The sequence below is a fragment of the Cervus elaphus genome, chromosome 5 (assembly GCF_910594005.1).
Source record: "Cervus elaphus chromosome 5, mCerEla1.1, whole genome shotgun sequence".
Lineage (NCBI taxonomy): Eukaryota > Metazoa > Chordata > Mammalia > Artiodactyla > Cervidae > Cervus > Cervus elaphus.
The window spans coordinates 38,850,352-38,876,308 of NC_057819.1; the positions used below are offsets into that span (position 1 = coordinate 38,850,352).

General features: G+C 39.7%; 2 protein-coding genes across 2 annotated transcripts in view; one reads left to right on the forward strand and one right to left on the reverse strand.

Moving 5' to 3' along the window:
* Window positions 1-4,004, reverse strand: part of LOC122693151 — a 55,413-nt gene extending 51,409 nt beyond the window's left edge. Inside the window, exons 1-3 of the mRNA XM_043900741.1 lie at window positions 3,516-4,004; window positions 3,227-3,420; window positions 2,811-3,032 (exon numbers count right to left, since the gene is read on the reverse strand). Of these exons, the coding sequence (XP_043756676.1) occupies window positions 2,811-3,032; window positions 3,227-3,420; window positions 3,516-4,004 (905 nt within the window). The remainder of the gene's footprint in view (window positions 1-2,810; window positions 3,033-3,226; window positions 3,421-3,515) is intronic.
* A 530-nt stretch (window positions 4,005-4,534) lies between these two features.
* FAT4 (FAT atypical cadherin 4) overlaps window positions 4,535-25,957 on the forward strand; it is a 175,480-nt gene continuing 154,057 nt past the window's right edge. The window contains exon 1 of the mRNA XM_043902378.1: window positions 4,535-9,709. Coding sequence (XP_043758313.1) covers window positions 4,535-9,709 — 5,175 coding nt within the window. The remainder of the gene's footprint in view (window positions 9,710-25,957) is intronic.

The window sequence follows — 25,957 nt, forward strand, 5'->3', positions numbered from 1 at the left end:
AGAAGGAGAGGGAAAGAAAGTGGAAGAGAAAATAGGGAGAGAAAAGAGAGGAAAAGGAGAGAGAAGGGAAGAAAGAAGGTAGGGAAGAGCAGAAGAGAGGAAAGGAGAAGAAGGCAGAAAAGGAAGAAGCAGAGGGAGAATCCTTTTCTGCAACAATGTTCCTAATGAATTATATAGTATGATTAATCTAAGCTTCTTCACCTAGGGTCTAAATCATGAAAAAAAAAAGTAATTTCAGACATTTAATGAAGTAATGATGGTAACTGGTACACATTAGGATAACAGATTGTCACAAAATCTTTTTATTTTTTTAATGTATGCTTTAAAAGTCTAGCTCCTTTCGTGTCTGGACATAAAAAATAAAATTTTTCCCCACAGTCTATTAAAACTGACAAATATCTTCTCTTTTAGAAGCATATAACTTCAAGTTTATTGAAAGCTTTCACAAAGTAATCCTTTTCTTAAAATAAATAAGCTTTCGGTGGAAAAGCAAAAATAAACTTTGCTTTTTTCACCCATATAGTTATACTATGTCTTTATTTCCTTTCATTTTGTTGGGGGCATCCTTACTTTTCATTACTCATCATATCACTACAATTTCTGAAATCCAAAGAAGAAAAATTAAATATAAGGAAAGCTTCATTGTCTTTTATTAAAACCATTCTCTGTACCATACATTAAATTATACACCTATGTGTAATAGATTGCAATTTTATGTGTAGGTTTTTATCTATAAATGAAGGTGTTACTTTAATGTAGTTATCATGGAAGGTTTCCATTTATTTATACAACCATGCCAATGTCCAAATCATTTTTTATATTCTTTCAGAATTGTTCAAAAAATGATTTTATGTCCTGAATATATATACATTTTCTGTATTACTTAACTTTGTCATATCTTGAATTTTGAAATTTAAAAATATATGTTACACTTCCTCCTATTCCACAAAATGAATGTTAACCCATTACAAGCAAATTAAATTCACTCATAAATGATGAAGATTTAACATTAATGTTCTTGAGACTAAATATGAAGATTATCCCACAGGCTCTCCAAACAAACAAGAAAACAGAAAAAAGTATACCTGATCTCTGAGAAAGAACTAAATGCTCCCTTTCTACTCTTTCCTACCCAAATGACTGAACTGTTGCACATTAGTAAACAACAACAAACAAATAAGAAAACCCGAATATTCTCAAAATAACATATCATAGCCATGGTTTGTGAAAATTTCTGGTTTCACTATGTAAATATACAAATCTTTGTGGGTTAAATTACATCAAAATAAAAGCTGCAATTTACTGGCAGAGACATGAGTTTTGAGAAAATGCTTTAAAATATCTCTTTTAAAAGAATAACTTCCAAAGCTTTTACAATTTTCATGGGCTAAAAATAAAAAAATGATGAAATACTTTCTTGTTTTTTTCTAATTCACTCATCATATATACTACGTATATTGGTATATATGGTATAGAAAACCGCGGAAGTAAGTGTTCTAAACAAAGGAATTGTTGATAGTGTTTTTTTTACCATTCAGATTTACATATATCAATTCTGGATATTCTGTCTGGATCAGAGGACCTGGATTTGCTATCTGTCTTATTGCTTAAATTTTTTTTTTTTACCTAAGAAAGGCACGAGGAGATCCCAAAAGATCTTTTTTCTCTGCTACTATCCCTAGGCAAGAAGGAGGAATTAGGCTTGTAACCAGATCCTTCTAGTCTCTGCCTTTAATTTTAAACAAGAAACCAGACGACTAAAGATGTAAGATTGACAGGGAACAGCAGAGGGCAGTATTTACTCATGGCTAAATCATCTCCCAGCTCAGAAATTTTAAATTTGGAGGGGGTCACTGTGGGTGAAATGTATGACTTACGCCCTATATTTGCATTACTTGGCTTAAATTCTTATTTTCTAAGCGGTTTTCCTTAAAGGGGAAATAATACTGACCTGATTCCTAGTCACATTTTTCCCCTTCTTTGAAGTGCTGCGCGATACCATAAAAAAAATCAGCTACAGTAAATAGCAGGGGAGTTAATCTGAATGCCTCGAGTGGCACGTGGGTAATTCTAAAATTTAAATTTCATTCTATTCATTTCAATTTTTCTCATATCTACCTTTCCCCCAGACAAAAACTAAACCAAAACAAAAAGAAACCATTCGTCAGGATTCCTTTGGCTAGAAAATGGCTAGAGGGCAATACTCCCAACAAAGATCAAAATTCCAAACTTTGGGAAAGGAAACAAAACAGGAGTTCCCCGGCTTTTCCTATAGGAAATCCGAAGTGCAGTTGGTGCCCAGGGCTTGATGCCCCTGATCACCTGGAGGCAGGGGCGGGGCGACTGGAGACAGGTTTAGGGTTAGACCCGGACTGCAGTTGGCTCGCTCTGTAGACAGAGGATTCGGGAAGGTTCGGTTTGAGTGCTGTTGGATCTTATTGTACGGCAACTCCCTTCCTTCCCTTCGAAAGAGAAAGGGCAGGAAACGGTTAAAGCAAATCTGCGCTTTGCATTCCCAGACAGGCTTTGCTTAATCCTTCCTCCCGCTCTAACAGACCCTCACCCCCTGCCTTTCTTTTATTTCTCTCGACCCCCTTACCCTTGAGTTATTACTAGCATAACAACCTAACGGTCTTCCCCCAGACCCGGTCCCTAAAGTTATTTATCTGCAAACCTGACCCCACCCCCATCCATTCGGCAGCAGCTTTTTGCTGTTATTGCTCAGATGCCGGCCAAGATTTGACCAAAAAGAAAAAAAAAAAGAAAGAAAGAAAAAGAGGGGAGGGAATCACCGCCTAGCCCCCACCCACCCTTTCTCAGCGCCTCCTACTCGCCGGGCTCCCACACCCGACCGCCTACCGTCCTCCGGGAGGCTGGAGTGATTAGCATCCCGAGAAGCCAGTCGGAGGCCGACAAAGTCGAAGCGCGCGGGCGGCAGGAGCGCCAGGCGGGGCCGCTTCAGCTCGGGTCCAATGGGGCTGGGGCGAGGGAGGGGCGGTAGGTGACAGCACCCGGAGCCCGGGGCAGTCCGGCTGAACTAAAGTGCGGGGATCAATGAGTGGCGAGCAAAGTTTCTGAGTCCTGCTCAGCTCGCGGTCTTCCCTCCCCCTCTGTTTGTGTTTCGGCGGCGCGCTGTGTGTGTGTGTTTGTGTGTGTGTGTGTGTGTGTGTGTGTGTGCGCGCGCGCGCGCGTGCGGCGGGGAAGGGGCGGGGAGAGCGAGGGAGACCAGCCGGAGGTTGAGAGGGGCTCGCGGAGCTCCAGCTCCTCGGCGGCGCTGCAACCTTCAGCCCGGGCAGGCGAGAGGGAGAGCGCTGACAGCCGCCGTCCGGAGCTGCTGGGGGCGCCGCCGCGGTCCAGCGCCGACTTCCCCGCCTCCACCGTCAACAGTGCGGGAGAAAAGGGGCACCGATCACCACCACCCTACCCCGCCCCAAACAAAAAGCCTTGTGGATTACAAAGTGAAACTGACACGGGACAATAAAACCAAAGGGCAAGAGGTCAGGGGCGAGGCGCACTAGAGGGGGCTTCTGACTGGGACCGCCGGAGAAGGAGTCCCCTGGCGTGGTGAGGGGAGGGGACGCGGGGACAGCGCGCTGCTCCTGCCCGACGCCGGCGAGGCCGAGAAGAAAGGGGGACCTGCGCTTGATTTGGATGTACAAATAATGGGTCGGCAGGCGTCCCGGCAGAGGTAAAAAAAAAAAAAAAATGCTGAGGAGCGCTGGATTTTGCCTGTGCCCGCCTAAGGGCTGGAAGCGGCAGCAGGGGCGGCGGCAGCTCCTCCTGGAGGAGAAGGGACGGAGCTGAGCGCTCCAGAGCGCCCAGCGAGCGTTTGGAATGCAGTTTGCTGGCTGCCCGAGCTTAGACGCCGCCGCCTGGGCCTCCGCGCCACTTCTGCAGCCCTGCTGAAGGGCTTTGCAGCCTTGTTCTTGAGGAGAGGGGGAACTCGAGGAAACTCCTTGTCTCCAGCTTTTGGGAAAGGAATTCGATAATCCCCGGTTCCGCATCGCCCCCTCCCCAGTGCGCAGTTGTTCGCTCCACACCGCTGCGGAAGTTTGTTCTTCCTTCCTCAGTTTCTTCGCCTTGGGTAAGTTTTAAAGTTTCTGAAGATAATTGTTTGCGGTAATTCCTCCTATACCTTAAATACAGGCAACTTCTCCCAACTCCTATCCACCCCTGGCGAAAACGCTCAGACTCTCCGCATTCGACAATAAAGTGGAGGGGGAATTATAGGAGATTGGAGAAACTTCTCGGGGAACTCGTCCACAAGCAGGAGTAAGTGCCCGAGGAATGCCCTGCCGCTTTTCCTCAAGGCATCTCTTCCCTCACTAAGCGTCCAAATGGCTACCTGGAGGCTTTTACTCGGGCGAATTGCTTCTTCTGGACTGGAAGTTCTTTGAAATAGCAGAGCTCTCCGAGCCCTCGGCTGCATGTCTGCTGGTGCTACTTGATCCCTGTCATTATCAGTCTTCTTTTTTTTTTTTTTTGGCCTCACCTCTTCCTTCTCTTTATCACTCAGTCCCAGGGAGCCAAGACCATGGACTTGGCAGCAGACAGGGCCCCTGGCCGCCCGTGGCTCCCGCTGCCCACTTTAACGTTATTTCAGCTCCTTCGGGTCTTTTGGCTGCTGTCCCTGCTCCCGGGGCCCGCCCGGGTCAGCGGGGCGGAGCAACGCCAGGTGTTCCAGGTGCTAGAGGAGCAACCTCCCGGCACGCTGGTGGGTACCATCCAGACGCGCCCAGGCTTCACCTACAGGCTCAGCGAAAGCCACGCCCTGTTTGCTATAAACAGTAGCACCGGGGCCCTGTACACCACTGCGACCATCGACCGCGAGAGCCTGCCCAGCGACGTCATCAACCTGGTGGTTCTTTCCAGCTCACCCACCTACCCCACCGAGGTGCGGGTGTTGGTGCGGGACCTCAATGACAACGCCCCGGTCTTCCCAGAACCCTCGATTGTGGTCACTTTCAAGGAAGACAGCAGCAGCGGGCGGCAAGTCATCTTGGATACCGCCACCGACTCGGACATCGGCTCCAATGGCGTTGACCACCGGTCCTATCGCATCATCCAGGGCAACGAGGCCGGTCGCTTCCGCCTGGATATCACCCTGAACCCGAGCGGCGAGGGCGCGTTCCTGCACCTGGTGTCCAAGGGCGGGCTGGACCGCGAGGTCACACCGCAGTACCAGCTGTTGGTGGAAGTGGAGGACAAGGGCGAGCCCAAGCGGCGGGGCTACCTGCAGGTAAACGTGAGTGTGCAGGACATTAATGACAACCCCCCGGTTTTTGGCAGTTCCCACTACCAGGCGGGGGTGCCTGAGGACGCCGCGGTGGGCTCCAGCGTCCTCCAGGTGGCGGCGGCGGACGCGGACGAGGGCACCAACGCGGATATCCGCTATCGGCTTCAGGACGAGGGGACCCCCTTCCAAATGGACCCCGAAACGGGGCTCATCACGGTGCGGGAGCCCTTGGACTTCGAGGCCCGGCGCCAGTACTCGCTTACCGTGCAGGCTATGGACCGAGGCGTGCCTTCCCTCACTGGGCGTGCCGAGGCGCTGATTCAGCTGCTGGATGTCAATGACAATGACCCGGTGGTAAAATTCCGCTACTTCCCCGCCACCTCGCGCTACGCCTCGGTAGATGAGAACGCTCAAGTGGGCACGGTGGTGGCTCTGCTCACCGTGACGGACGCAGACTCCCCAGCGGCCAACGGGAACATCTCCGTGCAGATCCTTGGAGGCAACGAGCAGCGCCACTTTGAGGTGCAGAGGAGCAAAGTGCCGAACCTGAGTCTCATCAAAGTTGCCAGCGCCCTAGACCGGGAGCGCATCCCTTCTTACAACCTGACGGTTTCTGTCTCGGATAACTACGGGGCGCCCCCTGGCGCAGCGGTCCAGGCGCGCTCTTCCGTGGCGAGTTTGGTGATTTTCGTCAATGACATCAATGACCACCCTCCCGTGTTTGCCCAGCAAGTGTACAGAGTGAACCTGAGCGAGGAGGCGCCCCCGGGAAGCTATGTGAGTGGCGTGTCCGCCACTGACGGCGACTCTGGTCTCAATGCTAACCTGCGTTACAGCATCGTCTCTGGTAATGGCCTGGGTTGGTTCCACATCAGTGAACACAGCGGTCTAGTGACCACTGGGCTTGCCGGGGGCTTGGACCGTGAACTTGCTTCCCAGATTGTACTGAATATCAGTGCTCGGGACCAGGGGGTTCACCCCAAGGTTTCCTATGCCCAGCTTGTTGTGACTCTCTTGGATGTGAATGATGAGAAGCCAGTGTTTAGCCAGCCAGAAGGATATAATGTGTCTGTGGTTGAGAATGCACCTACTGGGACTGAACTACTGGTGCTTGGGGCAACCGATGGGGACCTGGGTGACAATGGGACAGTGCGATTCTCCCTGCAGGAAGCTGAGACCGACCAGAGGTCCTTTCGCCTGGATCCTGTGTCTGGGAGGTTGAGTACTATCTCCTCCTTGGACAGGGAGGAACAAGCTTTCTACTCCCTGTTGGTTCTGGCCACAGATCTGGGGTCACCTCCCCAGTCATCAATGGTTCGCATAAATGTGAGCCTCCTGGATATTAACGACAACAGCCCTGTGTTCTACCCAATCCAATACTTTGCTCATATTCAGGAGAATGAGCCTGGAGGTAGCTACATCACCACCGTGTCTGCCACTGACCCAGATTTGGGTCTCAATGGAACCATCAAATATAGTATATCAGCTGGGGACAGGTCTCGGTTTCAGGTCAATGCTCAGAGTGGGGTTATTTCTACAAGAATGGCCCTAGACAGAGAAGAAAAAACTGCTTACCAGTTGCAAATAGTGGCTACTGATGGTGGCAATTTGCAGTCTCCCAACCAGGCGATAGTAACCATCACTGTGTTGGACACTCAAGACAACCCGCCTGTATTCAGCCAGGCTGCCTACAGCTTCGTGGTCTTTGAGAATGTGGCCCTGGGATATCATGTGGGTAGTGTGTCTGCATCCACCATGGATCTCAATTCCAACATCAGTTATCTCATTACTACCGGGGATCAGAAAGGTATGTTTGCTATCAACCAGGTTACTGGGCAGCTTACCACAGCAAGTGTGATTGACAGAGAAGAGCAATCCTTTTATCAGCTAAAAGTAGTAGCCAGTGGGGGCACAGTGACTGGAGACTCTATGGTTAATATAACAGTTAAGGATTTGAATGACAACTCTCCCCATTTCATTCAGGCAGTAGAGAGTGTGAATGTGGTTGAAAATTGGCAGGCAGGTCACAGCATTTTCCAAGCCAAAGCTGTGGACCCTGATGAAGGTGTCAATGGGATGGTACTCTATAGCCTGAAGCAAAACCCCAAGAATCTCTTTACTATCAATGAAAAGAATGGTAATATTAGTCTGCTAGGACCCCTGGATGTTCATGCTGGTTCCTACCAGATAGAGATCTTAGCATCTGATATGGGTGTTCCCCAGCTCTCCTCTAGTTTCATCTTAACAGTGTATGTCCATGATGTAAATGACAACCCACCAGTGTTTGACCAGCTTTCTTATGAGGTCACCCTTTCTGAGTCAGAACCTGTGAATTCTCGATTCTTTAAAGTGCAAGCTTTTGATAAGGATTCAGGAGCAAATGGTGAAATTGCGTACAGCATTGCTGAAGGCAATACCGGGGATGCTTTCGGCATATTCCCAGATGGTCAATTGTATATAAAAAGTGAACTGGACCGTGAACTTCAAGACAGATATGTTTTACTGGTTGTTGCTTCTGACAGAGCGGTGGAACCCCTTAGTGCTACTGTGAATGTTACTGTAATTTTAGAAGATGTAAATGATAACAGACCTCTTTTTAACAGCACCAATTACACATTTTATTTTGAAGAAGAGCAGAGACCTGGGTCGTCTGTGGGCAAAGTAAGTGCCATAGATAAAGACTTTGGGCCAAATGGAGAAGTAAGGTATTCTTTTGAAACAGTGCAGCCAGATTTTGAGTTGCATGCCATTAGTGGGGAAATTACAAATACCCATCAGTTTGACAGGGAGTCTCTTATGAGGCGGAGGGGGACTGCGGTGTTTAGCTTTACAGTCATCGCAACAGATCAGGGGCTCCCTCAGCCTCTTAAAGATCAGGCCACGGTACATGTTTACATGAAGGATATAAATGATAATGCTCCCAAATTTTTAAAAGACTTTTACCAAGCAACAATATCAGAGTCAGCAGCCAACCTGACACAGGTTTTAAGAGTATCTGCCTCAGATGTTGATGAAGGTAATAATGGACTTATTCACTATTCTGTAATAAAAGGAAATGAAGAAAGACAGTTTGCTATAGACAGCACCTCTGGTCAGGTGACACTGATTGGCAGATTAGACTATGAAGCCACACCTGCCTATTCCCTTGTAATTCAAGCAGTGGATTCAGGAGCAGTCTCCCTCAATTCGACTTGTACCTTAAATATTGATATTTTAGATGAAAATGACAATACCCCTTCTTTCCCTAAGTCAACGTTATTCGTTGATGTTTTGGAAAACATGAGAATCGGTGAACTCGTGTCCTCTGTTACTGCAACTGATTCAGATTCAGGTGACAATGCTGACTTACATTACAGTATCACTGGGACTAACAACCATGGAACTTTCAGCATTAGCCCAAACACTGGGAGTATTTTTCTTGCCAAAAAATTGGACTTTGAAACACAGTCTTTGTACAAATTAAATATAACAGCAAAAGACCAAGGAAGGCCTCCTCGTTCATCTACAATGTCGGTGGTTATACACGTGAGAGACTTCAATGACAATCCTCCTACCTTCCCTCCTGGGGATATTTTCAAGTCTATTGTTGAGAACATCCCCATTGGAACATCTGTCATTTCTGTGACTGCACATGACCCCGATGCAGACATTAACGGGCAGCTCTCCTATACAATCATCCAGCAGATGCCACGGGGCAACCACTTTGGCATAGATGAAGTCAAAGGCACTATCTATACTAATGCTGAGATAGATCGGGAATTTGCTAATCTCTTTGAGTTAACTGTTAAAGCCAATGATCAAGCTGTGCCTATAGAAACTAGACGGTATGCTTTGAAAAACGTGACTATTTTGGTCACAGACCTCAATGACAATGTTCCAATGTTTATATCACAAAATGCCCTGGCTGCAGACCCTTCGGCTGTGATTGGTTCTGTTCTGACCACAATCATGGCTGCTGACCCAGATGAAGGGGCGAATGGAGAGGTGGAGTATGAGATCATCAATGGTGACACAGACACCTTCATTGTGGATCGCTATAGTGGAGACCTGAGAGTGGCTTCAGCGCTGGTGCCTTCTCAGCTGATCTATAATCTCATAGTTTCAGCCACAGACCTTGGCCCTGAAAGGAGGAAATCAACCACTGAACTGACCGTCATTCTTCAGGGCCTTGATGGACCTGTTTTTACGCAACCCAAATATATAACCATTTTGAAGGAGGGAGAACCCATTGGCACCAATGTGATATCAATAGAAGCAGCTAGCCCTAGAGGATCTGAAGCCCCAGTGGAGTATTATATTGTCTCAGTCCGTTGTGAGGAAAAAACTGTTGGACGGCTCTTTACTATTGGACGAAGGAGTGGCATCATTCAGACTGCAGCCATACTGGACCGGGAGCAAGGAGCATGTCTTTACCTGGTGGATGTTTATGCCATAGAAAAGTCAACTGCTTTCCCCAGAACACAGAGAGCAGAGGTAATGATTTTGTCATTCCTTATGAATTATTTGTTGACTTTTTTTTTTTTTTTTGGAAAGATCATTCTCTTTCTATTTGCTTTCTATAATGATTTACCTGTATTGTTGAATTGTTCATTTTACTGACAGGACCATATAAAAATGTTCTATCTTACAGACTAACAAGAAATACATACAGTTTAATTTTCAACCTGATCGGAACCAAAATATGAATACTTTTTACCTTGTATTTCATCTCATGCTATCTTATGTGTAAAGCTGAGGAGAATTCTTTAGCCATCTTAGAAGTTCAGGAAAAAATCCATTTATTCAAGTTAAATTACCTTATTAAACTAAACACCTCACAGTTAAGAAAGTCTACCAGAAGATGAGGAATTTCAGACTTGAGAAATCTCTATTCCACAATGAAGCACTTTGGTAGAAATCAGCATTATAGCATGGCTTTCTAGGGGGGAGTGGCAATGGACTGACAGTTTACATCAGGACAGTATTAACTTTCACATCCTCAGCAGTCTTGGCAGTTTCTTTATAGACAGTGACTAATTTTAATGTGCTGAGCCAAGTTTGGGGAGATTCCTGATTTCATCTGCCTTCACATTGAAGGCACTATCTTCTGACTTAACATAATCCTTTCGCTTCTCTCTTGAACTAAAGCATGTAATGTGCTCTGAATGATCAGAGATTAGAAGCTGTTTCTTGAGACAACACCGTATTGTTCAATGCCATGGTTTAGGTAAAAGTTGTTCTGTCTGCTGATAGGTTAGACACTAATGTTTCATAGCAGAAGCCAAAGAATTTCAAGCTTGGCCTTTCCCGGGGTATATTTTTGACTATTACTACCTCAGTGTATCATTGATTTTCTTTTTTAATTGAACTGCTTCCAACGTTGTTTTGATCATCAACTAGAAATGATACAGCTATACCCCGGATGGCTCATTTGCTGGTTCCTAAGTTCTCTCTCCCCTTCAATATATCCCTTCAAAGATATCTTTGAATATCCCTTCAAAGATATTCTGATGTCACTCAGCCAAAAACACAAAATATCAAATGTGGTTTGTGATACTTGGCAGGAACCCAGACACAACATGCTAGCGAATTTGAGGCTCATGTGTTTGTTTTCTTGCTTTCTTTTCTTTTTTATAGCTGTGAGGGGTTTTCTTCATTTAAAATGTTCATTTGTTATTATTATCTTTTCGAATCCCATGTGATTTTTTTTTTTCAAAATGGCTAGTTATGGCTCTTCTATTGATGAAGCAGTGTATTCATGGCCTAGAGGATATCAGATATATAATTAGAGATGTAATTCTTAATAGAGACATAATTCTTAGAGATATCATTCTAAGTGAAATTCAATTTTATCTTGTACACACAGCCCTGAAGAAACTTCTACCCACATGTCCTCTTTTACCTAATTAGGTTTTTAACGATCTGAGATAGGTCATTACATACTGAGTTATTTGGTTTAACTCAGGCTATGATTTACATGTAATTTTATTTTGATTTGGGGTTATTCCTCTGCTAAACCCACTTCCTGGCTCTATTTTCCTTCTCTGGAATTATTTCTTAGATGAAGAGATTTAATTAGTTTAAAAATGGAAATACTTATTAAAGACAGGCAATTAAGTCATTCTAGGCTTTAGGAAAAAATTTTAAACTATAAAACAGATTATGTTATTGGTTGTTTTTTGGTTGAAGTGATTACCTTTGCTTGGCAATGAGAATAAATGTCCATTGTTGTCATTGGAAGATTTATTTAGTCTTACTATTTACCCATTAGATATGCAAAGATTGACTTGGCTTAAACTTATTAAATAGTGCTGTCTCTTCATTAGACATGAGGAGTAAAAGTAATAATTATAAATCATTTTGTTAATAATAGGAGATAATAAGTCTGTTATTTTTTTAACCTCAAATAACACCAATATGAAAACTTACTCATATTTTCTATAACCTATTTAAAGATCTGGAGAGAATTCACCATAATAATTTTTTTATGAGAAAAAAATTGTTTGTCAGGGTATCTTCTGTGAACTAAAGTGCTGAAATTGTAAACCAAGTTTGAGTTCCCAAGCTCCAACCACTCCTAAAATTAAAAGCAAATGTGTTTCTGCAAAGAATATTTAAAGCAGTAGTTGGGAGCTAGAATTTCATATTATTATTGGTTGTATCTTTCAATTGTATACAATAAAGTTCTTTTTTCCTTCTACTCAAACAATTAATTTACCATGACTCTGCAAAAAGAAGCTATAAATTACCTAGGGTTGTCAGAGGTGATTTTTCAATTGTTCGTTTCCAAGTGCAAACTTTGCTCCAATGCATTTTTTAACAATTTATTCCTGTACATTGATAGGAGTCTGGGTTGCTTACTCAGGTTTCTGGCTAGAGTCATGGCTGATCACATTCCATGGGCAAGCAGAGGGTCAGTGGTAAAAGAGAAATGATTTAATCTGCATTCTTTTTCAAGCTCTGACACTTGTGTGGAGGGGGACGGGTCCTGGGGATTTGGCTTCAGTACTGCTACTTCCAGAGATTGTCCAGTTGTACACCTTCACCTCCCCCACCTATCATAGCTAAAACTTTGGTATATAGAAGAGTGTCTTTGAAGGATAACTTTTGTGTTGCAGACACAGGTTTATTATCCTTTCATTTTGCATCTTTGTATTCTCAGAAGAGTCTTGATTATGTTAGAATAGCTCATATACATTTTCTACCTCTTTTCTATCTTCAACAACAAAAAATAGAGATGTAGCACATCCACAGGCATTTCTTAACATGTGTTTTATGGCAACATGCAACTTAGGGACTGGGTTGGACTTTTGAAGGTCAGAGTTTTTGTCTCATTGGTCTTTATGATCTCCTAGTATAATATTTCCTTGATAATAATAATATCACCTAGAGTCTGGTATATTACCTGATGTATAGGAAGTGCTCAGTACATGTTTACTGTATGAGATGGTAGAAGAGCTAAGGCTGGTACATGTGTTCTTGTGTCTCAGGAATAATCAAAAGAGAGAAGCAGGGGGAATGGAGGGGGCTATAATAAGTTTGATCTTATCATTAATTGAACTAGGGACATAAAGACATACCAATTATCTCTGTTCTACAAATGAACTGAGAATTGTCAGAAAGCTCAAAGAGGAAAGAAGAATTTAGGTGGGTGGTCTCACATGGAACTTAGCATTTAAATTGAAGGAAATATTATATATACTTCCAGGTTGCAGTTCTCAAATTGGTTGGTCTCAGGACCCCAAAGAGCTTTTGCTTGGGTGTGTCTTATCTATTGATATTCATGTTATGAACATTAAAATTGAGAAAATTTGAAAATATTTATTAATTTCTTTAAAAATTACAGTAACCATATAATATATATTTGTTATTAAAAGAACTTAATTTTCTCAACCCTAAGAAATAACAAAAAAGACACATTACTTTATGCTTTCATAAATCCCTCTAATATCTGGATTAAGAGAAGACAGCTGGATTCTCAAATCTCATTTTGTCTATTGTAATATGTTGTTCTGGTTAAAATATATGAAAATAATCTATCTTCCCTCAGACAGAGTTGGATAAGAGAGAGATATTTTGATATCTTTTTCAGATAACTGTTGATTTTCTTTTAATACTATACCAGAATTTCACAAGTGGCTATTTCTTAAAACTTACTTGCAATAAGGAATCTGAAACCCTACCATTGAATTTTTCATACTTTGTTGCATGAAAATATTGATCTATCTTGCTTTATGAATGGAAATTTTACCTATGTATGACTTAGAAACATCAGGCACTGATCATTTGGAAAATATCCGTATGACTGATAAGGATCTTATCAAAAGAGCCTTTACATATATGGACTCACGACCTCATGGTAATGGTTCAGAGTTTTCCAAATTTGAATCTTCACTTGAAAGCTCAAATTTTATCATTAATAACATACATTGTTAGTTGTTTCCCGAAGTATCAGACTCCCTTTGTTCATTTTCAAACAAACAAAACATGTCTGCCATTTTTTTAAAAAAGCATGCTTTCTCTATCAGTTGTTTTTTCAAGGAAAAATTGTATTCCATAAATAAAGCAACTAGTTCAGCTTGCAACTCAATCCATCACACACATGCTTTTCTTTGAGACTACTGTACATAGGTACTGACTAATGGCTCTTTGTTCATGTTTCACTATTTGTCACCCCAAATATTGAGAACACATTGGGATTTAAGGGTTGAGATTTAATAAAATTGATTATTTACTGTTTCTTCAAGGGAAAGTCTTCAGGTTTTAAGTGAAACTGGCATTTTATTTTCACTGTGACTAGTAAGTGAATAATACAATTACACCTGGAATACTTTGGAGCTACTGCTTGGCTTTGTGCTAAGGTACCAGCAGTTTTACCAACCATCAGTTTTGTACCTCTAGTGTAAATGTCAACACAGTGAAAAGGCAAACACTGCTTTGTATTATTATGAATACAGTTTTGATTTCCCAGGTGTTTTTAATGGATCTCTGGTATGCCTAGGGCACCATGTTCTGTGGTGGGAGAACCATTGGTCTAAGTACTGACATTTTTGCAATTCAGTAAAAATAATAAGACAACTAGAAATATTCTATTAAAAGTGTGCTTAGAATATTAAGTGAACAAATTATGGTTTTTTAAAGATTCAAAATGAATTTTAGCAATTGATAATAAACCTATTTATTTTCACAATGAAACCACCAAAATTTCCAAGAGAAATGGTGGAAACATTTGTAATTAATAGTGAATATCAAGCTTAGAAATACTTTTACAGACTGTTTAGAATAAAGGTGAGTGAGCCTTATATTAAATGCCTGTGTATCTTGTGTGTCATTCGTCACAGGCAAAATATAAGCAAAGAGTTGAATATTTAATAATAATGGTAATAATTATTATAAAATTTCAGTGATTGAGCTGAGTACTAAGTGTTTCCTTAGCAATTTTATCATTTGAGCCTCACAACATGTCATATCACTCCCTCTTTGTAGTTGTGGAAGCAGTCTCAGAGAAGTTAAGCCATTCGTTTAAATTCAGATAGATAGAAAGAAAACCACATCCAGACTTGTAGTCCATTATTTGAGTTCATAGTTATTCTCCTGTAAATCCAGGGCTGTCTGTGGCCTTAGTCAAGAGAGGGACGTTTAATCTGATGGATACAACTGTATATGTAAGCTTTTGATAACCTTGTTTTTAACACCCTTTTTTGGTGTTAAAAATTCTTTGAAAAGTGGTATTATGTATTGTCTGAACCAAGAGAAGTCTGACTCTGCTGCCTCAATCAAGACCTTCAGCAGATGCTATTCACTCCTATGGGTCACTTACTGGTAGGAACAAGGACACCAGTTTGAGGACATGTGGAGGTGTTTCTGGATCAGGGAAGAGGGTGAGAACATGAGAGGGGCCTTGGAGACAAAGGGAGGGCATATTTGGTGACTTTCCTCAACCACAGTATTCTGCAGATTGGAAGCAGTCGCTGTACATTATGAAGGTAGAGAATCCATTTTTGGATTTTCAGATGATAAATCTTACTCTCCTAAGAAATAATGATGAAATTGTGTGGCTGACTTATGAAAATTTTATGAAAAGGAGGAAAACATTTTCTTACTTTCTCAGCTTTTGACTTCCACGGTGTTTATTTTTTAATAATCTATGATTATTTTCTGATTTTGTTTTTTCCCTGTTGGTATGTTTTTGAATTTGTTAAACAAAACACTGTGACTTAAGGGCTCTATAAATTTTCAAGTCGTGTACACAGATAGGGAATACTGATGAGTGATTAAGTTCATGCTGAATAATTTCATATATGGCTTCAGGATACTCAGTTTCTTCTCTCTTTTGGCTACAGATTTCCATTGATATAATTTATCTTCTGACAAAGTTATTGTTTATTTCTTTTTTGCCTTTATTAAAACCCAAATTATTTTAATCCTTTTTTTGTTTCACGAGACTTTGAAGCAACTACCCTAAGAATAGTTTTGAAAGGATATTTATGTACTTCATATTTTGTGGAATCAATTTTTCATTGCATTGTCTGCGTCTTGCACTTTGTCATCATTACAATGAAAAACTGCCGAAGAACCTCATTAGCTGTGAGGGATTGTTGAGTTAGTGACTATAAAGGATTCCATAGGCTCTGAAGTGTGTCCTCTCTTCTAAGAATTAATAAATCTAAGGTTCAGCTCTTTGTAATAACCATGACGTTAGGTAATATTCAGAATTAGGAGCTTGGGAGTGAAAATTGGGGAATAGTAACTGGCAAATGATATGGCCAAAATAAATTAAAGCATTTCTTAAAGTGTCCTAGATATGGAATATGGTAAATATATTCTATTGTTTTCAGGCTTTAAGTAGTCTTTGACAACATATGGCTGATTTTAATACTACAATAAGTGAGGAGAGAGTATGAATAATGCAGAGAAATGAAAATGAAAAAAAATTCTATTAGGCAAATATTATTTATAGAATGAATACATGTAACATATTAAAATATGCATAATGCCATGTACTAACATGTGTGCAACCACTGTGCAAAGTTGTATGCAACCATCATACAAAGGTTGATGGATTTTCCCTGGTATTAAAACCCTGAGACAGAATAGGACAATAAGGTCACGAAGATGACACAATCTAATTGGAAGATACTTTATATGTGGACTTCCCTTGTGGCTCAACTGGTAAAGAGTCCGCCTGCAATGCGGGTTAACTGGGTTCGGTCCCTGGGTTGGGAAGATCCCCTGGAGAAGGGAAAGACTACCCACTCCAGTATTCTGGCCTGGAGAATTCCATGAACTGTATAGTTCATGGACACAACTGAGTGGCTTTCACTTTCTTTCTTTTATATGTGGTACCCAGGAATTGACTATAGGGACACAGAGTCCAAACATATATCAATATTTAGGAAACAATTTGGAGTTAAAACCAAGTTTTAAGGTATTCAGAAAATGTTGAGAAACATTTATAAACTCTGACAGCAGGTAGTTGGGAGCCAATGGCATTGTTATGGAATATTTGTTTCAGATTATTGACATTTTTTGCAAACATTTTATCATATATAGATTCTAACATATATAAAGTGCTTAAATTATGTCAGACACTGGTGAGCACTGGGCAGTGTCTTGCCTTGACAATAATCCATGACATCTCACCATTTAACAAATGAGGATACTGAGGATAATGAAAGTCGTTTATGGAGCTTGTTTATGGTGGAAGTGGATTTGAACCCAGCAATCTGAATTGAGTATGTATGTTTAATCCCAGCACAGAATGTTATAATGATGGTTGATACTTTCTGTACTCTCATAGGCATTCAGGTTTTATTGTGTAGAAAGTTGTTTTCATATTTTTATGTTCCTTCATACTAGTGACTGAAAAAATAAAGGGTAAAGTGAAATTTAAAGACCCAATAGTAGGATAACTTTGTTGTTGTTTAGTCACTAACTCATTTCCAACTCTTTTCAACCCTATGGAATATAGCCCACTGGACTCCTCTGTTCATGGCATTTCCCAGGCAAGAATACCAGAGTGGGTTGCCGTTTCTTTCTCCAGGGTACCTTCCCCACCCAGGGATCAAACCCACGTCTCCTGCATTGACAGGCTGATTCTTTACCACTGTACCACCTAGGAAGCCCAGTAGGATTATATAGGTACTTCTTAATCTTTATCTAGGTTACGCTTGAATAAATGGACCTGTAGTGTCAGTTCTTCATTTTATTTCCTTCAGCTTTCAGTGAAAATATATTTTCATTGCCTATACCTGTCTCCTTTCTTCTCTTTGTCTCATAAATCCACCCCCATCAGGCTTAGCTTCTGCAACTCTAGTGAAATTGTTGTTACCAATGTCTCTATAATAGCCACATTTTACATCATTGGGCAATTCCCAGTGCCCATTGTATATGTACTTCTAAGTCATCAGACTCTGGGGATTTTTATTCTGTTTCTTGGACCAGTGCCTTTTCAGCCTTCTTCAACAACTTCTCTCCATGCCTTCCAATTTCAAATGTTGGCATATCCCTGGAATCAGTTCTTGAAAAACTAGTCCTTTTTAATCTACACTTATTCCCTGGAAGATCTCAATTAACCTCATGATTTTAAATAATATATACAGAGATGACTCCAAAATTTTGTCTTTACCTTGTATATCACTCCTGAATTCCATATTAATATAAAAAAAAACACATACATGTTTGAATAGTTTCTCGATAGATGTTTGGAGTTAACATTTCCAAATCTGAGCTCCTGTATCTTCCCCAATAAAAACTGATTCAACCCTTAACCATCTCCTCCTCCTTTGATGGCAGCCCCAATCTTCTAACTGCTCAGGTCAAAATCTGGAGTTATTCTTTGACTTCTCACTTTTCTCAACCTGTGTGTAATCTGTCAGTTAATCTTGGCTCTCTCTTAAAAACTATTTCTGGAAACTGATCTTTTCTCATCACTTACACTTTAACTCTCTTGGTCCAAGACACCATCATCCTTTCCTTGGATTGCTGAAGATACCTTCTTACTGATCTCCAGCGTTCTTTCCTACTCTTCTTCTTCCTTGAGTATTTGCTTTATTCATACTGGCCTCTTGCTGGCTCCCAGAACTTGCTAGGCAACCACCTATCTCAAAACAGTTGCTCCTCGCTCCTCCTGCTCCATTGAATGCCCTTTCCTCCAGAGAGTTAGTTGGATCGTTTTCTCCCACACTTCAAATATTTGCCAGTATCTCCCATTCTAAGTGAGAATTAACCTTTATTTTCTGATTTATTCCTATAGCCCCACCCTCTCCCATTCTGCCTGATCTCCATTTCCCTACTGTAGTGTTTTATCTTCCTCCCCCATAGAATTGATCAGCCTTCTTCACTAGCTTCTTCTCATCTCCCAAGATGCTCAGTGCTGAAATGCCCTGGAATCAGTTCTTGAAATTCTTCTCTTTCTAACCAACTCTGTCCCCCTGAGGTGAGGAGTCCAACCAATCTCATTGCTTTAAATAACATACATATACTATACAGATAAGTACATGTATAAGTGCATGTGTGTGATATGATTTGCTGGTCCATAATTTTGGTTATGTTTTATCTGTCTTCTTCCACAAGGGGAGGTATGTGGGGGTATGCTATGTTCACTGATGTAGCTCAAGAGCACAGACCATTACTTGGAACATAGTAAGCACAATGTAAATTTTGGTTGAATGAATGAATGAACAGATCAGTTGACCTCCCTGCTTCTGTCTTTGATCTCTTTTATCTAGTCTAGCAGAAGTGATCCTTTAAAATATAGGTGAGAGCATTTCACTCACTTCTTCAAAACCCCAGGCTTTGCACTTCACTCGTTGTAAAGCCAGATCTTTAGAGTGAGCCCAAAGGCCCTCTGAGACCCTCTCCTCAGTGATTTCTTGACATCTCTTCCCTTGGATCTGCGTCCCTGAGCTTGCTCAGCAGTCTCAGTGTGGGTTCTGGCTAGGCCTCGGGGGCTCCTGTCTCATGCCGTGTGCTGGCTGAGTGCTTTTCTTACCTCTTTCCTCAAAGCCACCTTGCAGAGTTTCCCTCCCTCCACCTTCCTTTTTCTCTTTCCTTCTTCTTGTTTCTTCTTAGTCCCTATCATCACCCAACAGAACACATATGTTCCTTCTTTATTTCGTTTATGGTGTGTCTTCCTCCAAAAATATATGTTCCACCAGGGGAAAGGTTTTCTGCTCTTTATTACTGCTGTATTCCCAGCACCTTCAATATGTCTGGCTCAGGGCAGACACTCAGTAAATCTTTGATAAACTAAAGAATTGCTGTAGAACATGCTGCAAATATGCTGCCTAAGGGCCAGGAGCTCAGTCAGTGAAGCGTGCTGAAGGAAAGGAGTCATTTTTCATGTCTGAAGCCAAGCCGTGGAGCTTCTTCTGAAATTAGTGATGCTAGCTAATTATCCAGGACTGATTTTCCTGGATTAAATGACCGTGGCTGCATGATGTGAGTGGTTAAAAACCTGTAACTCAATCTCCAGAAATCTGTATTGCCTAAAGTACAGTAAGATCACTAATGCTTATTTTATAGACATTTTTGGTCAAGTAGAACATTTTAGAAAAAAAAATGTGTGTGTGTGTGTGTGTGTGTGTATATATATATATATATATATATATGACAATGTATATATGTCATTGTATTCCCATGGCTTCTCATTTCCTTAGAACTTATCAAATTTTGCTTTAGAGAGCAAATCTTAACTTATTTAAACCATGTTGCTGTTTCTGCTAAAAGGCAGAGTAACAATGTTCTACTTTGGATATTGATAAGTTTAAGTGCTATCATTCTTTTTTCAAATTTACCACCCTTGCTCAATATTTAACATCAATAATATCAGTCAACTTGACTAATAAAATACAGCAAAGAAAATATTATTTAGCATTTCATTCAGACTGAAGTTTAGGTGAAAGAGTGCAGGCTTTTGATTTGGAAGAAGCTTGGTTCAAACATTGCCATGGTTACTCTCTGAATTTCATTTTCCTCATCTGTAAAATGGATATGATTACCTATTTCAAGGCTTCTTGTATGAGTGGGGCGAAAAAAGGTGCTCACTAAAATTTGTTAGTTTCCTTCCTCTTTCTTTCCAAAGTACAGATATGCACAGAAGTATTAACATTTAGGAAAAAAAAAAAAAAAGCTTTCTATTTCTGAAGTGCTTTAGAGTACTGTTCTTCCTTTTTTCCCCTTGATTTCCCTAACAAGTCTGTGAGGAGGCAGATAAGGTGTTTTTTGCTTAATTTATAGGAAGAGACCCAGAGAATATCATGACTTGTATGTGGTCACAAACCTAAACTAACATTCAGGTTTTCCTGACTTTGGTTCACATGCTTGACACTAAACCACACTGCTCAGTCTGAAGTTATGTTGATGCTATTTATCCATTCATCATTTTATTATTGTTGACATAATTCAATAATAGTTATAGTCTCTTAAAGGAATTAATTTACTAATCCAGAAACTTTGTTGAGAGGCTTAGTTGCTTATGAAACAATCAAATTAAAATATATTATTCAGTGTCTGTTTCATCTTAAAGCCTTCTCTTTCATCTAGATGAGAAATGTTCACTCTCAATTGTCAAATATTGACTACTGTGGAATCATGTGTGTTTACCTGAGAATCTATTTTGAAATTTTTTGTTCCATTACTTAATGTAGTTCTCTTCATTGAAGTCAAACTGACTGGCCCCATCAAATAAAGGTAAAACGATCTTTTCTTCAAAACTACTTTGTTTTCTGTAATTCATATACATTCTGGTAACTTCTTTGGTATAAATTTTCTAATTCATAATTAAAACATTTCCCTGGAAACAAAAATGCTTTATTACTTTCTGAAATTGTTCAAAATAAGCAAATATCCGTAGTAGATATGCTTCCCTTCTGCTTGGCATAGTGGTCTGTTGTATGTAACTTTGTCTTTTAGTCAAAATATTTACTCTTTATGTTTATAGACACATCCACTTCATGCTACAGTGGGTTTGAAGCAGGTTACAAAAATATATATACAAAGAAAAGGATGATGGAATAGTTAAATGAGTCTCTGGGAATCAAAAATAAGTATAGCTAAAAAAACAATCCTGGAATATATAAAATTAGCATACAGAAAATGTGTGACTTAGATAGTCCACTAAATTATATTTAGTTTGCTAAAGGCCAGATTAAATAGAGATATAAGATCAGGTAGGTAAGCCATGGTGTCCTCAATTAAACAAGCACATACACGCAAAAGGCAGTTAACCAAACAAATACAGATTTTCTAAACCTTAAGGACCTACGAAGAATTTATCTCACAGATGCTCAAAAGAGATCTATGTTTAACTGATGGTTTTCTCAATGGTACTTTTACTAATACAGTGACACATTTTCAATATCTCTTATTTTGATGTCTTTTAGAAAGTACTTATGACAAATGGTAAAAGTACGATTCTTCCAAACTATTTATGGATCGAAAGAGAGGCCCTATTGGTAATGTGCTCTTGTTTGGCTTTATTTCATGTAGTGAATTAATATTTTATAATCAGATGAAGAGCATTCCTACCGGGGCTTTCACATTAGCATTTCTGTAGCACATCACAGGGATAACCTGACCATTTGGGTTTCAGTAAGATTTTAGCTTAATCAATCCATGAGGAATCTTTACTTGTATTCTTTAAAGGTTCATTTAAGGCAATTGCTTAAAAGGCTTGGCCCAAATCTAGCAACCTGTGTCTTAGGTTGTGACCATTTCTTAGAAACATAATTGAATTACTAAAATTTGCTTGAATTAATATATTGCTTGATTGTAGTGTTTTTCCTCATTAGTAGCTGTATGCCAGTCCTTTAATTGCTACAAAAAGTTGACTTGGTCTCTTTTTTTAAGATGTAACTTCAATTCTCCACTGAAAAGATTAAAATAGTAATTTATTTGTATGGCTAAATGGGACAGAACTGTCTGTGTTGCATCTACAGCTTAGTATTTTATTACCTTGCATAATAAAACAGGCAAAGTTATTTATCCACTGAGGTTGTAGTTAATTACAAGTAAGTAATGAATCCTTAGGATTTCAAGTCCAGGGCCTGGCAGATTTAGAACACACTTGACCCCTGACTTGCTGGAAAATGTAGGATGTGGGAGTAAAAATTTTCTTTATAGGACAAGATGCTTTGTGATGGGAGGGACCACATAAGCTTGCCAAAACTTTGGGTCAAACTGAGCACAGATGGCCATAGCTGATAGAAGTGTCTATTACTGTATTTTCTTCCAGACACTTTTCTGCCTATGTGTCGCTGTGTTTATACTAAAATGAAGAATTTTTGCTGCTCAGCAACCAAGAAAATATACATTTAGAGAATAAAAGTTTTGTTAAGGAAAAAAATTGGTATTTTTAGATGTTGGAAAGCTGAAGATATAAGGTGTTGCTTTGAGACGTACTAACATTAAGCAAAGGCAGTTCTCCACAAGAAAGTTCTTTGTTATACATGTCTAAAATTAAATAAATCACATTATACATTTACTTCTTAGCTTGTCCCTAGCTTCTACCTCAAATACTACTTGAAACAAAAAGCAGCCTAAGGAAATGTATTATGTTAGTTGATATAACTTCTTATAATATACAAGGTAAACATTTGACAAAGTGAAAATCTACATTTTATTTACTGACTTTAAATGTTTCTAAAAATAATTATTTTAAACCCTTAATTAAAGGATTTAATATGTACTTCAATTTCTGAAGGAGTTCTATGTTATTCTTAATATTGAGTTTCTGAAGGAGTTCTATGTTATTCTTAATATTGAGTATAATTGTGCGTTGCATGATTAAATACTGAAATAAGCATAAATTTGAAAGTCAGACTAATTTTGTTCACATTCTGGCTGTACCTTTTCAATCTTTGTGACCTTGAAGCAGAAGTTAAACTTCTCTGAGCTACAGCGCCTTCATCTGGTAAAAGGAGAGAATCCTAACTACTTAGCTTAACCACTGTACAAGGCACTGCATATTTTCCTAAAAGTCTGTTTGGTTTACATTTATTGGTGCTACATTCACTTATTTACTTATTTACTCCTGTGTGGTTCAGAAGACAATGATTAAAAAGAAAAAAAAAAGTGTAAACAGCTACGAGGCATGTAAATAGCTACTGTTCTTGCAGAAATTATGATATTTCAAATGATGCCAGGTGGATGGGGAACAAAACACCACTTACAAATTATATTTCCTAGTTTAAAGGAAATTACTATGGAAGCACATTAGAAAATACCTCTCTGGTTATTTTCTCCATTATGATATATCTGGCAAAAAATAACTTTTTAAATGATGGTGACTAATAAGCTGAAAAACATACCTCAGCCAAGAAAGGTTATTACCTAAGTCAAGGAAATGGAGGTAGTTTTTACATTGCTTATTTGCCTATAATTTAAAGAAATTTTAGAATTCTTCTTTTAATTTTAATATAATGTGAAACCAGATAAGCGTCACCCAATTTATGGACCGTGTTCTGTTGAGTATCAAATATTAGAGTCATTTTAAAACACAGGCAGGCTACCTGAGAAATGCAATAAAAATAAAAACGTTATTGAAAGACAGGCTGTTAGAAATTAGACATCAGAACATCTTTAAGGTGTAAAATACCTTTATTTCAATTTAATACCATAATTGAAACATCTAGAAGAGACATAATTTTAAATATTCCCACAATGCATAGTAAGCACTGCAGTTTTACAAGTTTTATTTCTAAGAAAAATTGTTTTAGAAACTGTTCCATTTCCTCTGTGCTTTTCTGAGTTAGTTTGTTATCTTCTTTCTATCCTAACAGAGAAAATAAAACACGGTACTGCTCTCTGTATGTGTCTGATCTGAGGTCAAGGCACTCACTTTGCAATAGTTTTGAATGTCCGTGATTATGAAGGCAAATAAATTTAAACAGAACTGAAGTTATAGGAAGATACCAGTTTTTGTTGATTTCCAACTTGTGTCAGATACTGTACTATATGCTTTACAGATATTATCTCATCTATTTACAGATATTATCTAATCTATTATCTCTCAAAAATTCTTTGAAGTGCATCTCAGTATCTCCATTTCACAGATGAAGTATCAAGGACCAGAACAATTTGAGTAAATTGTTCTGTGATAAAGCTGGATTTGAATTCATTTGGTTTCAAAGCTTTTGTTCTTTCTACCACACTCTACTGCTGTTTAATTATTATAAATTATTATCTGCTAAGGTAATAGAAAGAATGAAATAAAAAGAAAAAACACCATAAGTATACACGAAGGCATCTGAAGTTTGACCTATAGATCTTACTTTTTTGTCTGAAATATTTATATAATGAATTTTCAATTTTTAAAAACTAAAAAATATAATCAGATAATTTTTTGAAGAGTTAATAATCTCCCTTCAAAGAATATTACTTGCTTCAAAGATTAACCATGAGTCACATTAAAAGGCAAGACATGATGAGAAATCACAGAAAATTTCTATTTGCTGAGATTTGAATTTATGATTCATTGTTGTTGTTCAGTTGCTCAATCATGTCCAACTCGTTGTGATCCCGTGGACTGCAGCACGCCAGACTTCCCTGTTCTTCACCATATCCCAGAGCTTGCTCAGACTCGTGTCTCTTGAGTCAGTAAATGCCAGCCAATCATCTGGCCCTCTGTTGTCCCCTTCTTCTCCTACCTTCAGTCCTTCCCAGCATCAGGATTTTTTCCGGTGAGTTGGCTCTTCACATCAGGTGGCCAATGTATTGGAGCTTCAGCTTTGGCATCAGTCCTTCCAATGAATATTCAGGGTTGATTTCCTGTAAGATTGACCGGTTCATCTCCTTGTGGTCCAAGGGATTTTATGATTGACTGAATTAAATTAGATGTTAAACTAACTTTGAAAGGGACATTTCTTTCATTGATATACCTAAACAGATATCCTAATTAAACACTCAAAAGTGAATGAATCAATTTCTGTTTTTAATAATGGGTTAGAAGAAAGAAAAAATAGCATATTTAATGTCAATTTGGTAACATAATTAATATGGATTTAGTCATGGAAGAAGGGGCAATATGGAGCCTATACTTATAAACACATTTAAACATCTATGTATGTGTATATAACGAGGAATATTTATATTCAGATTGTATTGAAGATTAGTGCTATTTCATGTATCAAGTTTTCATTATCAAACCAGGTGAACAAGAAGACTATTGAATTCAAATATAGCAAACAGTGGGAAGAGCAAATACTTTTGGTACAGACATGCTAGGGTACAGTTCATGATCTTAGGGAAGCTGTCTAATATGTTAGTGTGTCTGTTACGTCTCTGTGAAATCTATTTCACAGAGCAGTTTTGAGAAATTAAATACATGTACCCAGAATGTTCACCCCAAATAAGTATATAGTTCATCTCCCTCTCACCTTTTCATTTGCATAGATGCTAACTTTGTCATAAACCAGGCATGATAGCAAGGTTACAGCTTCACCTCTGCTTTTAAATGAGAGCAAATTTGGGAGCTATCCTGCAGTATTTCTCAGAAGAAAATTCAAACAGGATTTCCAGTTTTCTTCTGAAATGGAAGATGGACACAGAAACAGAAGAGTTGTTGCTCTTTCTCCTGTCCATTTGCCCAGGTGTTTGTGTTCAACTTGGGGCTTCCCTCTGGCTCTGATGGTAAAGAATCCGCCTGCAATGCAGGAGACCAAGGTTTTATCCCTGGGTCAGAAAGATCCACTGGAGAAGGGAATGGCAACCCATTCCAGTATTCTTGCCTGGAGAATCCTA